Raw genomic sequence first — 14070 nt, forward strand, 5'->3', positions numbered from 1 at the left:
CACACACACACACACATACATATATATGTATATGAATCTGTATGGCATATTTGCTGTGTAGGCCTAGGCTCCTTGTGAAGTTGTTTTTCAGTATAGCAAATTAGAAAAACATGCCCAGAATTAAAGGTTACTTAATCGGGTTGAAGCAGTAACTTCAATTCCAGCAACTCCCTCCCACTATGTTACATCTGATAATGTACCCAAGTCCAAACATAAACTTAGTTCAAAAAGATGTTTGGTCCTTGAATGTAAAATGACACTTAGCTTACACAATTAGCCAGGTAATACATATCCTTCCAAGAGAAGCAATTTTTACCGCAGAATAATCTGCATTTTACTAATCTCTGATTGTTAAGTTTTACTTGCTGAAACTTTTCCATATGGCTTTTTGAATACCACTGTCCTGTATTTAATTACCACAGAAAGATATTAATGAAGAGGTTGGAAATTTGGCCCAAGCCCTGTTCTACAGTTTGGACAGTTTGATGGAGGTAGAGCAAATAAGCAGAACATTTCTGTCAGTATGAGGCTGTGCCATTTCACATGCAAAAGCGGCGGCAAAAGAGGAGCAAACAGACCTATGGAAATAAAACACCCAACTATTTTTGGATTTTCCATAAACTTCTAAAATAATATGGTCATAAAGTAGCATTGAGTGAAGTGAAACACTGGGCTGCTAACCTAAAGAACAATCAAACAGGAATTGGTGGAGTAGTCCTTGTAATTGAGACCGTTTTTATCAAGCTGTAAGTAAGATGCATGCCCAGAAATGCAAAGTGTACTTCCCAATTTTAGAGGCAAAACATGATATTGAGCATAAGCAAGGCAAGGGTAGGCAGCTTGGAGTGCAGAGGATGCGAGGAAGCTAACGTGGGTGGGAAAGCATATGTTGCTGCCTGGATGAGGAAGTGGTACACCACAGTTACTTCATAAGTGCAGGGGCTTTATAAACTAAACCTCCTAGGGATTGTTTTAAATAGACAAAGAATGACACACAGCCCTGACAGGCTTTCAGTATTGTTTGAGAAGGCTGGTTGCCTTCTAAAAACACTGGACTGCCGCTTGTACTTTTTCCAAAAATGCCTATTTTTAACCTCAACCTCTTCATACAACAGTGGGCAGATGCACCATGTAGTAAGCTCTGTTTTGTCTAGCATGAAATTAATGGCTTCCTCAGTCTTACCTGACAATGGAAAACATATTCCGGTGTGGTTTTCTTGAACTTCATATTCCATACCAAGGCTACCCCATCAGGCTCATGTGGAGCATCTTCATTATTGTTATAAGATGCAACCATTAACTCAGGGTACTAGAAAGAAAAAGCAAAAGCAAACGAAATTAAGATAGATAATGAAGAACCTATGCAAAATCAGATGAGACAGAAATAGTCTCACACTACATGTGCAATATCTGTTTTTAATTATATTACACACTAAGTCCAATCATAGTATTCAGCTTCATTTTGGTTTTATATTTTACTCATTCCTGACATCCTTAAAGCCTCCGCTCCTTGCTCTCTATCAGTTATTCTCAGATACCACAAAGGCAATGTTATTTTCTGCAGGTAATTCTCCGAAAAGACAACTATCAGGATATTGATAAAGCAAAGCAAGGAAGAGGAAAGATCTGAAAGCTTGAGTAATTCTAATGTATTTGCTTAACCATTTCTTCAGGGACAAACCGTTGTCTTAATTGTTCTTGATAATAAAAACACTATGACCATAGCGTTGACTTGCTTTTGTTGTAAAATTCACATTTTTTTCAGCATCCTTGAAAACTATTCCTTCTTATTTCATTATGCACTCTTCCTATTCACTTTTGCATAGAATCAACTCGAAAACTCTTCTTGATCATTCAAACAGCAAACAAAACATTTTCTTCACAGAAGCTCAATTTTGCAAGATGCTGAGGTCATCTTGTAAAGCACAGGGTGACCTCGAATTCCACTGACTCCGTAAGATTGATGCAATAAGCACTCTAAAATCAGATCCATATTTTCTTGTACACCCATTATCCACTGATGTATAGAAGGAGATATGCAACACACATATGTATTTGTTCTGTTTATATGTATATACACATATACACACACAATAAGAAAAATCAGATTTTCACAGGCTGTTGATGACCTTGTATCATTTCAAAACATCATAAGAAGTAACAATTTGCCCACAAAACATCAATTACTTTCTGCCTATACAATAGCACCCAGTTCTCCACCCTCACATGTTTGACACTAGGCACCTCTGGTAGCCTCTGTTCTTCCCTCTAAATAGTTAAAGTAAGGCAGTGGACCTTATGGCATGTCCAGAGACAAGCATGTGGCTTCTGCAGACAATGAGCCAGCAGCCCAACCTCTGGAGGACCCACACCCTACTCTTGTAAACTGGGAATGCTTTCCCTCAAAATTTCTCAACGATCTCCGCAAATCATTGTCACTTCTTGTCCTCCCCAGGTAAATTCCTGCCAAGCCATTCACCACTTTAGAGGGGAACAGTGCAGCTGGTGGTTGTAAAGGAAGTGGGACAAAGAAACTGCCAAGAGTACTATTGGGGGCTGTGAATTTGGTCCACGCCAGGCATTTAAAACAAACAAACAAACAAAACAACCCCACCACCCTTTATATAATTATTATTGGGGTTTGAACCTCTCTGCTCTCAAAATCCCTTTGGAAGAAATAATGCGCACAGCTATAACTTTTGCCATCAGCAGCTGTTCTTTCCCACTTTGTGTATACTTCCATGGATAATATATCATGGAGCTGATGATTTTTCTATTCAAGCTCATCGTTCCAAATAAGCCTGGACGCACATGTGGGAGAACCAGCAACAACACGTGGCCACCATAGCCGCATCTTTCCCATTTTGCAGCAGCTCTGACTGGGTCGTACCGACATCCTGGCAGACTGGCTGCTGGCACAGCTTGTAAGGGCAATTTAGCACCCAAATCACTTGCATGGAATTTAGAGCATGCAGCGGACCAATCACCTCTTCTACTTCCTCAAGAACTGAAGGACACCTGAGGGTGGTTTAACCCCGCACCTGAGAAACCACCTCTCTGGACACAGTTGTGCCAGCCTGCCCTCCACTGCTCTCATGCATCTCACCTCCCCTCTTCTCTCACTCTCCTGCAACAGATTACAACCTCTTCTGAACAGTGAGCTCAGCTTCTCCTTTGAACCTTTTCATCCAACATTGGCCCAGGTCCAGGTAAACAGCGTGTGCAGTAGGCTCTTGCCAGGGCATCTCATTTTGGCTGAACAGGTTAGGTACCATTCGCGCAAGGAGCTGAGCCCACAGTCATGAAAGGGCAGATACCTTGGCAGGCAGAAGTGACAAGCCCTTCCACTGGCATGCCTGCAGCCAGCTAGGGCATGTGACCAGGTCTGAAGCACCAGTTTAGAGGCACTTTGGGGCTGGTTCATGCTCCTGGCAAGTTTAGTGAGCATGTTCTGGTTGGCAGCACATCTGACCGTAAACAAACACTGACTCAAATCTTGCTGGTCTATATGTAGGTTTTGCAATCACTGTTTATGCATCTGACTGGAAATACAGTTTCAAGTTTACACAGATGCTGGGATCACACCTAGCTGGGCAACACCATTATGGGGCTTTTTGACTCTTAAAAAGACAAAGCTAAGTGGAGCACCCTAAATCCAAGCTGGCATTGCATACTCACTGCTTCATTCAGACTACTTGCATTTACAGAATTTTGGTCCTTGCCAGGCGCCCAGCTGTCCTGCGACTGCAACTGAAAACAACGTGGAAATGGTGCTGTGGGAAACAGCATTCAAGGCTGCCTCCTGGGAGTCAAGAGAGACACAGCAATACCCCTGAGACTGGTTTTCTTGGCTTTAGATGAGCTAAGTTACCTCCTCATGGACAGAGCAAGGTGATCCCACTCTATGTTTACATTCAGTCTGTTGGGCCTTTTCCTTAGATCCTTGATGAAGCATCTAAGTCGTTTTCCCTTTGCTCTGCAAAAGAGTCAAGGGGCTAGTGGGTTAGCTTTAATGGTATGAGTGATCCCACATGTTTGGGGCCATATTTTACATGCGACTGGGAACAGAATAACTTGTTTAATCAATGCATCAAGGTCCTTTGTTTGATTAAGCTTCTATTTGCCTCCAGGCTGTTTTGCAGCAATAGTTTTATCACAGAAAATTAAGCAATGTGTTCTGCAGTTCCCATGATTATTCAAGTTATCCTTTGGCATACTGGACACTGCCATGTCCTGGAGCGTGAGTGAGAAGTGGAGCTAGCGGTTAGGGGAAATACCTCTGTCCAGCTCCATCTCCTGCCGCATGATACGCCTCAAACAGGCAAGAGAGGAGGCAAGTCCCTCCTCCCAAGCTAGTGTGGGGTGGCACACAGAAGTCCCCCGGCATGGAGAAGCCGCCAGGGTGGAGAAGCCCTTGCTGGAGTGCCAGGGAGCTGAGCATGAAGAGTTAACGGAGGGGAAGGCAGGAGGGGCCACCCTGGAACAAAGAGGTGGGAAGCAGAACATGCCTGGGAGCCCCAGGGGCTGAGCAATTACATTTGGCAGTGCTCTTCTGAGGCGGCTTTTTTTCTTGCTGCCATGGGAATACAGTAAGAGCTGCCTGTTAGGAAAATATCAGATAAGAATTCCATGTAATTTCCAGCCCCTGAACAAGTGAACAACCTAAGATAAGTGTTTCCTCAGGCTTATATTTGATTTCTGTGGAAATCCATATGTGCTTAGAGGCCACCCACGTCATATCAGTGCATACCTGTTGTTAAGCTGATATTTTTGTATGAAAGCAAAGGGATAAATCCTTCATTTCACACATGAGGTACGAGATGGATATTACAAGAAGCCTCTCTGCAGCTGGCTGTTGTGCACCACACCTGGTTGGACAGCCAGACCTGCACAGCCTACCGGCAATGCTTGGTGAGACCCTCCAACTCCTCTCCTCCCTGCTGCCTGCCATGTCCTCTGTGCAGTGAGCTGCCACCTTACCTGAGAAGTACCTAGAGGGATGGAAGCAGCCCTGCTCCCATTTCAAGGACAAGGAGAGAAGGATGGATGCGAGAATTGCTGTGCTTCTTATCCACTGCCTCTTCCCAGCCACACGCACCATTTACGTACTTGGCCTTAAACACATGCCGCCTCCACGTGCAACACCTGACACGGTGCAGAAAGAGCAGCTACTTCTAAGATTAGGCTAAGCAAGGCTTGTTCTTAGCACTGCGCTGAGCTACATCTATTGCATCTTTGCTACCCACGCCAGGCTGCATCAGGGCTCTGGACACACCAGGGCATGCCTGACACTGGGTTTGGGGCCAACTAGGCAGACTGGCTTGCATTCACATTTTTCAAGCTGATGTCCTCCTGGAGCAGTTTCGTTACATTTATATTGCGGACCTTGGAGCAGAGTCTCCCTCATTTCCTCTCCAGGGAAACCAGCTGCTTTGCTGCAGGCTGGAACGTAGTAACAGGCTAACAGGGACAAAGCAAAGAGGATGAAGGGGGCTGGAGCGAAATTTGGACTGAATGAATTTGACAGGACCTGTGGTGATGTTTGTGTGTGCTCATCCCAGCTCTCCAATGGAGTAACTAATTAACCTGGTTTCTATGCTTTGCTGATGTGGCTGTATTGGTTTTGGGAAGCTTAAGCAGCTCTATAGTAAGTTTTATTTCGCAATATGACAATGCTTTGTGGTGCACAGAAACTGGATACATTCCAGACACGCTGCTTTAGCATGCCCCCTGGCCAGCCGCAGCCTCCTCTTCCATCACTTGAAGAGAGGACCCAGCATTTTTCGAAGCACCTCTTTTCAGTCTTTTCAAGTTGTTCAGATACTTTCACATTTTGAGTTTTAGCATATTAGAAAAATAAATTTTATTCCTCACTGTTCTTATTTTTTATTTTATATATTATTATGTATAACTATTTATTAAATCAATTGCTACGTATTTCATAAATAATTTTTAATTGGTTTAATTTTTAAACCTTTTGTCCTAAAAAAATTTCCATGTATTGAAAGAGTGGAGAGGCGATGAAGAGTTTTAATACAGCATCCTGGTTTTGAAGAGCAAGTAACATATACAAAAAAATGACAGTTTCATTATTGCCCACTATTCTTTATGGAGAAACACGCATTCACTCCTTCAGGGTCCTGCTGTTAGCTAAGAAATAGCATCATACTCTGCAGAACAAAGGGCAAAATTACACTGGCTGTATTTTTTAGGCAGAAGTTGGAAGGTATATGGAAACTTATCTCTCGGCTTCACATCTTACCTGAAGAGACCAGTCCATACAAGTGACGACACGATGCTTTGACCAGTGCTCATCATAAAACTGACGGTTAAAGGAAAGGTTGGCTCCTGCTTGAACATCTCTGTGTGAATTCAAAGCGACACTTTTGAAGTACCAGGGTTCAAATGCTGTGACAAGCAATGCAAAGGTTTCTGACTACTTCTCAAATCTCTGCCCAACCGGGGGAAGTCTGCCACCTTGATTTAATTGCTCTCATTGTCTTGCTGAGAGTAACAAATCTACACCAAGGAACAAATTTTACATGTGGTTCACAAAACCACATTTCATTTCCCACTGCCTTCCTGACTCTTTTCTGGCTCACTCTCCTGGGTCACCCTGGGCCACCTCTGCCACCTTTGTCTCTCAGGACCAAACCTGGGCCCGGCATTCATCTCCCCCTTTTCTGAATCTTCACCTCCAAGCTATAACCAAATCTCTCTTATTTTTGACTCCTGAAATCTTAAAGGTACAGCACCTCCTCCCAGCGATGGAGATGGTGGATGCCTTCTGGCACCTTTAGAATGGGCTGAAGCTCAGTGCTGGTCCAACGCTGCCACACTGATGCATTTAGCTGGTCCACAGAGGTGATGCTCTAGAACAACCTCCAGTAAGTAATTTCAGTGTGACACAGCTACTGATTTGCCATGAGACTTCAACAGATACGGAGCTGTTGAAACCTAAATACTTCCTGTCCTACTAAAAAGTTTTGCTGCTTCTACTCCCCTATCAATTGCTGAATACAAAACCTGTCAGCTCTTGTCTTATGCATTTAGATTGCAAACACTTTGGGAGATCATAATTTTCATCCAGACAATGCATAGCCCAGTAGGGTCCATTACAGACCTGAGGCAGTAGCAGAATATAAACAACAGTAATTTGAATTTGTAAAAATATCATGATATAAGCACACAGATGTACACCACTGGAATATACACATGCACATCTACATGCACATGTGTACACACACATTTATTTTTTTCAATTATTTCTTCAGAATTTGAAATTTCATCCCAAAAATGAAACAAAAAAAATAAACCCCCTGAATACTACATCAAAGAAAAAAACCCAGAGGAATAAAGGATGAAGCTATTTTACAAAATAATTTCAGTTAACAAAGTGACCCAGGCCTTCACGGAGACATTTTAACCTTTTCTTAACTATAAAAATGTCTCATTTAGTTTTAAAATTAAGGCTTCCTGGCATTGGAATTCTTTTTATAGAGCTTATTTTACAAAAGAAAAAAAAAAACCAAACTGACCCATCTTTCTCTTCAACATCTCTGCCACTGTAGTCAAAGAAGATGTCTGAATCTTCAGCCAAAGCTCGCTCAATTACACGTATTGTCCGGTCAAAAAATATCAGGAATTCTTCTGAATGGAGAACTTGCTGTTTTTCTTCTTCTGTCAGTTCTCTAGGAGGAGCTTGGAAAATGAAAAGATGTAGTTAAGTGTTTGACATTTCACCCCTTTCCCAATGAATCAACATCTTCAGTGGGTTTCTTTTGACATGAAAGCTTGCCATAGCAATGTCAGGACAAAAATCAAAGCTTTACTCTTAAAATCATGACTAAGAATTTTTTGGTATGTCTAAACATACTCCTGTGTATTCTCAGAATGTAGCATTTACATAGAAGAGATCCTATATCTTATATATTTATTATTCTGAAATGGAAAATACTTAAACCCCCCAAATTAAATAAACGCCATGTTCCTATTTCAGGAAATGGCTCTGACTGACGTTTAGGCAATACCTAACTCGAAAAAGCAGAACACTTATGTAACAGGGGACCTGTCAGAGGAGCCACAGATAAAATAATCTTCTTAACTTATACTACAGTTCTTTGTGCTAAAAGGGCTCACATAATCTCTCCCTTCACTTCTTCCCATTTCTCCTTGGTGTCACTGATAAATTCTGTCTCTGCTTTAGAGCTTTTGTGAAGCAATGAAGTAAATAACCAAAGATATTCTCTGAGGCAGCAAAATCGAATGCAACTGACCAAACACCAGTTTCTTTAAGGCAGTTTCATTCCTTGCAGAGGAATCCGAAAAGCCAGAGCAAGAAATGCTATTGAGCCGCAGCCAAAGCTGCCCTGGGAGGGGGTAGGAGCTGCCTCAGGCTCTGGGCTGGGGAAGCTCACATCTCCTGGCACCAGTCAGGATAGCCTGGCCCCTGCAAGATGAAGTGGCTTCTTTACACGTACGCAGAGATGCTAAACCTTTACTTCCAAACCAGTATTTCCAGTATGGCCCTATATTTGAAAAATACTATCTTTGCAGGATGCACCAACACTATGTTTCCATCAGTTTAATGACCTGTTGGTAAATTCCAACACGCATGTGAGCATCGGAGGGAAAGGAAATTGGGATGCTGCTATTGCTACGGTGCAAAATTCTGTTCTCAATTACATCAGCAGGGTCATATTGATATTGTGGCAATGTTGTATATCAGTTATGCCTTTGCCCACATGTACTTTTAAATCATCATTTTAGTTATATTTCAGAATTACTTGTGTTTCAAAAAATGCCGTTAGTATCTTCACAGTTAGGAACCTTATAACTAGCTTAAATTCCCAGCATGAGAAGCTCTGTTGACATCACAGGAATTATGCTAACAGAGAATTTTGTTCCAAATTTATAATCAGGTCATAATCAACATATCATAAACAGATTTACTGCACAATTACACAGACTCGTACTTTGAGTTTAACTGTCGATCAAAGGTCTCCTGCATTTGGCTTTACACTACAGATTTGGGGTGTTTACTTGTGAAAATGACCTTGCAGTCTCCCGAGGCCATATTGGGTTAAAACACCAGCAGCTAAAAAAGATAATTCAGCATGGTGCCTCAGAGAACACCCAGAATACATCAACATTTAACTCCAAGCGCTGTCATACCTATCTTAATGTTTAATTAAACAAGTGACACAGTTTAAAGTGGCAGTTCAAAATTATTTTCCAGTTGCTGTGCCATGCCACACAGCTACTTGCAGCTATCAGGGAGATGTAGCCCTTGCCCGCTGTCTGATTTTCCCATGGTTCACACTAGATTCGTGAGCTCCAGTGCCCAAGTATGTCGCCACCACCAGCCCCAGCGGCAAGGATGGATTGAAAGGCGCAACAGTGGGTAGGAGCAGTGATGTGGTCAGCACTACTGCAGTACTCAGCTCCCTCAATTTTCAGCGTACTTGCTTTCAGAGCACTCCCTGTGTTGGGAGAGGCTGTTATCACCACGCTTAGGTTTGCCTCAACTGGTCAAAGCGTTAGCTCTGAAACACAAAATCTCTGCACTACACCTGGGCTAAATATAGAGGGTAGGAACAAAGCAAAAGGTAGAGGAGCAATTTGGCTCTCAGGGGACAAAGCAGCTAAGAAGTTAGAAACTTTAGCCTTTGATGATCTCCTATGGCCTTGGCCCTATGCCTCCTACCACCAGGTTAGTGGTTCCTGTGGAGCTCCACACATCCAGAGAATATCTACGCCCACCCGCACGGTCCCCCTGAGTAGCAGATCAACAATTACCAAGGCAGGAGCACAATTGGCCTCTAAGTGCTTTAGACAGAAGCAATGCATGTGAAAAAAAAAAAAGAATGACTAGCAAAAAGTACAGGTTGACCTATTGCAGCATCCACTACTGAACAGTAATTGGCACTAAGGGAACTCATCTGGCAAGGAAGCCTATAATGAGGCAATATCCCACTGTCACCACTAAAGCATCGCTTTCCGAGAATCAAAGACAACAAGCATGACAATGCAGCAAAATGACATAAAAGGGGAGAAAATAACTGCAAAGGCAACTGGAAAACTCATTTTAAACTGCCTCAAATGGTAAAAATTATTTGCTAAATCAAATCCTCTCTACAGCTTGGAAATGTAAATTTATTACTCAACCATTTGCCGACTATAACTGGCAAAGAAAATACAGCCAAAAATCAATAGAAAGGGAAAAGGCAAAAAAATAAACAGCTTGGGAGCTGTGGAGTGTTCACAAGCAATGGAGATACACGATTGCAGTTCTACCTCAGCAAAATCTCCTTTGCAGTTAGCAATGATCTGTGGGAGGCCAGCAGTCTATTAAACCCTCTTCGGCATCAGAAGCACCTTGGCTGAAGTTTGTAGGGCATAAATCAGCTTACCTCATTCATCTGACTGACACATCAGATGCCCCCTGGCGATATTAATCTTCATATTTTAACCTTATTTTCTTCTTTCATTCGGCTGCCTCTGAAGTTTTATTTGAGGCAATCTCTTCTTACAAGAATGTTAACATCATTATTTTTTCCAATGTAAAACATCGTTGTAACTACTGCAAATACATGAAGTATAAGCAAAAAACCCAAAAGAGACAGGCTTGTTCTTTCAAATATGAAGATTTTCTAACCATTTATCTTTCAGAGCCACTTCCATTTTCCCCTTGTTCCTTCTCCCTATATGTCCATTACCTTGAATAAAATAAAAAGAATCTATGTAATTTACTGCAATTTTTTTTCCTATCTGGGACCTTACAGTTACTTTGATCTCAGCTTTCAAGAGACACAGGCTCTCTTCAAGGGAAACTCTGAGAAACGTAAGTAGCTGATCAAAGTATTTTTGTTTTGTTTTGCCACAGAGACCTATGTGATGTGACAATATTCCCTGTAAGAATACAGCATTTGCCTTCAAATATCTGCTCTCCCTGGCATAAAAACCAAATGAACCACGTTTAACCTTCCTTGTCTAACAAAGCCTAGTGCGATGCTCAGCTTACTGATGCTAAAAGTTACGTGCTTATTGCCTGGAGTGCAATGAAAGCTCCTGCAAAGGAAGACCCATACTTTGCTCTTGTTTCTATACCATAGCCTCATAATAAACTATTGTGCTTGTGCTCTGCTTCCCACCTGGAGGAGCTGAACCCATCCGTGGCCCCACACAGCTCATGGCAGGAGGACCATGGTGCAGCCACCATGTTCTGTCTAACAGGGCCACTGGGCATCCCATCTATCCAAGCCCCACTGAAATGTTGACTGGATCGCGTACCCGCAAGCAGAGTGCTGTCCAGGTGGCTCTGGGGTTATGAGGTCAAGAACATGTATCAAAGAAGCCCTGTACTCACGTTAATGTATAATACTGTACAAAATAAAACAGAATTTACATTTAAAATTAAAGCACTCTGCAGTTATATATGCACAGAGGACACTGCAGGGGAAGAAAATGCGAGGTATAACCATAATGAAAGACATTGTACACTTGTGCATGAGCAAAAAGGTCTACAATATGTAGCAAAAATTGAATGTGACATGAAAGCAACGGATTTATTCAACACTTATTCCTGAAAAATAAGAGCATTTTTTTTATTTCACATGTGGTTTAACATGATCCTCAGAAATACTGTATTTCACATCAGGTCCTTTGTCCACAAATTTCCTTGGACAAAACAGAAAAAAAAAAAAGATATGAAAACATTCCCTTGGATCTTTAGAAACTAAGATAAAAAATGCTGCAGACTTGTTCTTATCTGGCAGAAGTAGGTTTGTAGTAAATATAATATAAATAGTTGTGATAACAGTGCAGGATCAAATTCACAAATATTAAAATACCAGGATTCGAGTCTTCTCCCAAGGGAGACAAAAAGATATTTAACAAAAAAAAAACAAACAGAAAAAAGACCCACATTTAAATAAGTATAGTAGAATAAAAAAATATTCTCCTGGAACCTAAGCAATTGTGAAAACCTGAAAAAAGAAATTAAGTCCATTAAAGGCAAAAAAGAAGAGAAAGAATAAGTGAATGAAAGAAAGGGCAAACTAATAAAAACAGTAAAGCAGGAAGCAGCCTTGTTATGAGACCAGAGATGTAACAAGAGACAGAAGATTATTAAAAACCTTTCAAGAGCTGTATTATTTCTTTCAGCATGTATTTAAACCCCTGTAAACTTTAGATGTGCTGAGGATGGTAGATATGCACAGCGTGAGAACTGCAAGGTGCTAAGGGGCTCTCAGCAGCCTTTAGTCCTTGCCTGCCAATAGCCTGCGATCCTCTTGTTCGTCTTGTGCTTCTCACTTTCATGTCAGGCTTGATATGTGCTGTATCCTGGTTTGATACAGGCCATATCCTGGTTTGATACGGGCTATATCCTGGTTGTTTCGGGTTTAAAACGCAAGTCCCTGCATGGCTCAATTGCTGAACATGTAAAGCAAGATTCTGAGGTGCATGTAGGGATTTTTCAGTTCTGGAGTAGCAGGGTCCAGAGCCTTAAATTTGAAACTGTGCCAGGCAGGGCTGTTCCCCTTGATCATGCTTCTCCAGGGGCCGTGCTGAGCACCATCCCTGAGCACCCCTGAGACAGGCTATGAGGACAGGTTGGCACAGCCGAGCTCACTGTGGTGTCGGTGGCAGTGAAACCGTGGTGTTACAGGCTATTAGAAACCCCAATGAGTTCACAGGGACAAAGCTGGCAACCTGTCCTGCTGCTTTGATACTGAAGCCTGAGCTGGCGAGAGATAAACCATCTCCCCCACCACAGCCTGCTGTGTGGACACCCAAGCCCCATGCTCAGGGCCAGGGCAAGAGGGGGGCACAGCAGGTCTTTGAAGCTGCAGATCCCAACCTCCCTCATCACAGCCTTTCATGCAGGTTTCTGTGGATATATCCACAGCTTCAGATAAATGCAGGCTGAGGTCCACTTTCAAGACCCAGCCCGTCCCGCTGTTCATGTGGTTTCTACTGACACAAAGAGGCACCTCAGGTGGAACTCCAGAGCTCTCTGGCAGTGGAAAGCCCCAACCCACTTGATGCCACAGTTTGGGACCAGTCTCTTGTTTACATAGTCAGGAGACTCTGGGAACAGGCAGAGCCCAGCCCAGTTCACCAGCAGGTATCCCACACTCGGCTCTTCCAAGGATGGTGGGGAGATCATGACCTGAGACACGGGTGACAACAGGCAGCCCCGTGGAAGAAACACAAGGAGGTCCCAAGGCTTTATATGCTTCAAACAGTCAACAAGCCAGGTCTTCACCTCCCACTCCAGAAACACTGTGAGGGGCTTGAGCTGCTCCTCTGCCCTTAGCACCTCCATGGCATTGAAGTGCCACAAGAGGTGTTGCGCCAGGCAGGCTGCCCTACTGCAGGTGCACTGTGTGCCTGCTGTATAATCCCACCAAACCCCGCAGAGCAACTCCGGGGTGTGTGTGGGGAAGACAAGGAAATTAAGCATGCAATAAATGTCTGTAGAATTAAATTGGACTACCTATAAATGACAGAGAAAAAAAAAATCACATTTCCTCTTAAAATACCATCATAAAAATAAAGCACCCCTGTCCTGTTGGCTTGGAGAGAGGGAGACTGAACAGACTGGATCCAATCTTTATTTTTCATCCTGACCTATTTTTGAATTATATTCATGAAAAAATTGTCTGCCTTTCTCTCCCCACACTTCTCTCTCCCATGGTCTTTTTTCTTACACTCCTATAACTCAAAAAAGGCCATGCTGATTTTTTTTAATCTGTTAAAAAATGTGCTTCCTGAGCTGAAACCAAATTTCAGCCCAGAGCAAATTTTTACGGCTGGGTTATAAATCCCTGAAAAACAGGATTCATAATGGAAGTGCTGACACAGCCTTAACTGCTATATAGCAGTGTGAATGGCGCCACTATAATATCTATTAGAGATTCTTTAAAAAGTTTGCAAAATATTGTCTTGCCTTGCAGAGAAAAAGAAGCCAGAGTACTTAATGCCAACATAAACATGCTTTTAACCCATTATGTGCTAATTTGCAGAAAAGCTGTTAATTCTGAGTAGGCACACAGAGTGCAGCAC

At 42.5% G+C, this 14070-nt stretch overlaps 1 protein-coding gene across 5 annotated transcripts in view; it reads right to left on the reverse strand.

Annotated features, from left to right (window-relative positions):
* DYNC1I1 (dynein cytoplasmic 1 intermediate chain 1) overlaps positions 1-14070 on the reverse strand; it is a 181743-nt gene that overhangs the window by 73031 nt on the left and 94642 nt on the right. For all 5 annotated transcript variants that reach the window (XM_068404650.1, XM_068404648.1, XM_068404651.1 and 2 more), the window contains 3 exons: positions 7539-7701; positions 6263-6362; positions 1184-1309 (listed from right to left, as the gene is read on the reverse strand). In XM_068404650.1, the coding sequence (XP_068260751.1) occupies positions 1184-1309; positions 6263-6362; positions 7539-7701 (389 nt within the window). The remainder of the gene's footprint in view (positions 1-1183; positions 1310-6262; positions 6363-7538; positions 7702-14070) is intronic.

Source organism: Nyctibius grandis, chromosome 7 (genome assembly GCF_013368605.1).
Source record: "Nyctibius grandis isolate bNycGra1 chromosome 7, bNycGra1.pri, whole genome shotgun sequence".
Taxonomy (NCBI): domain Eukaryota; kingdom Metazoa; phylum Chordata; class Aves; order Nyctibiiformes; family Nyctibiidae; genus Nyctibius; species Nyctibius grandis.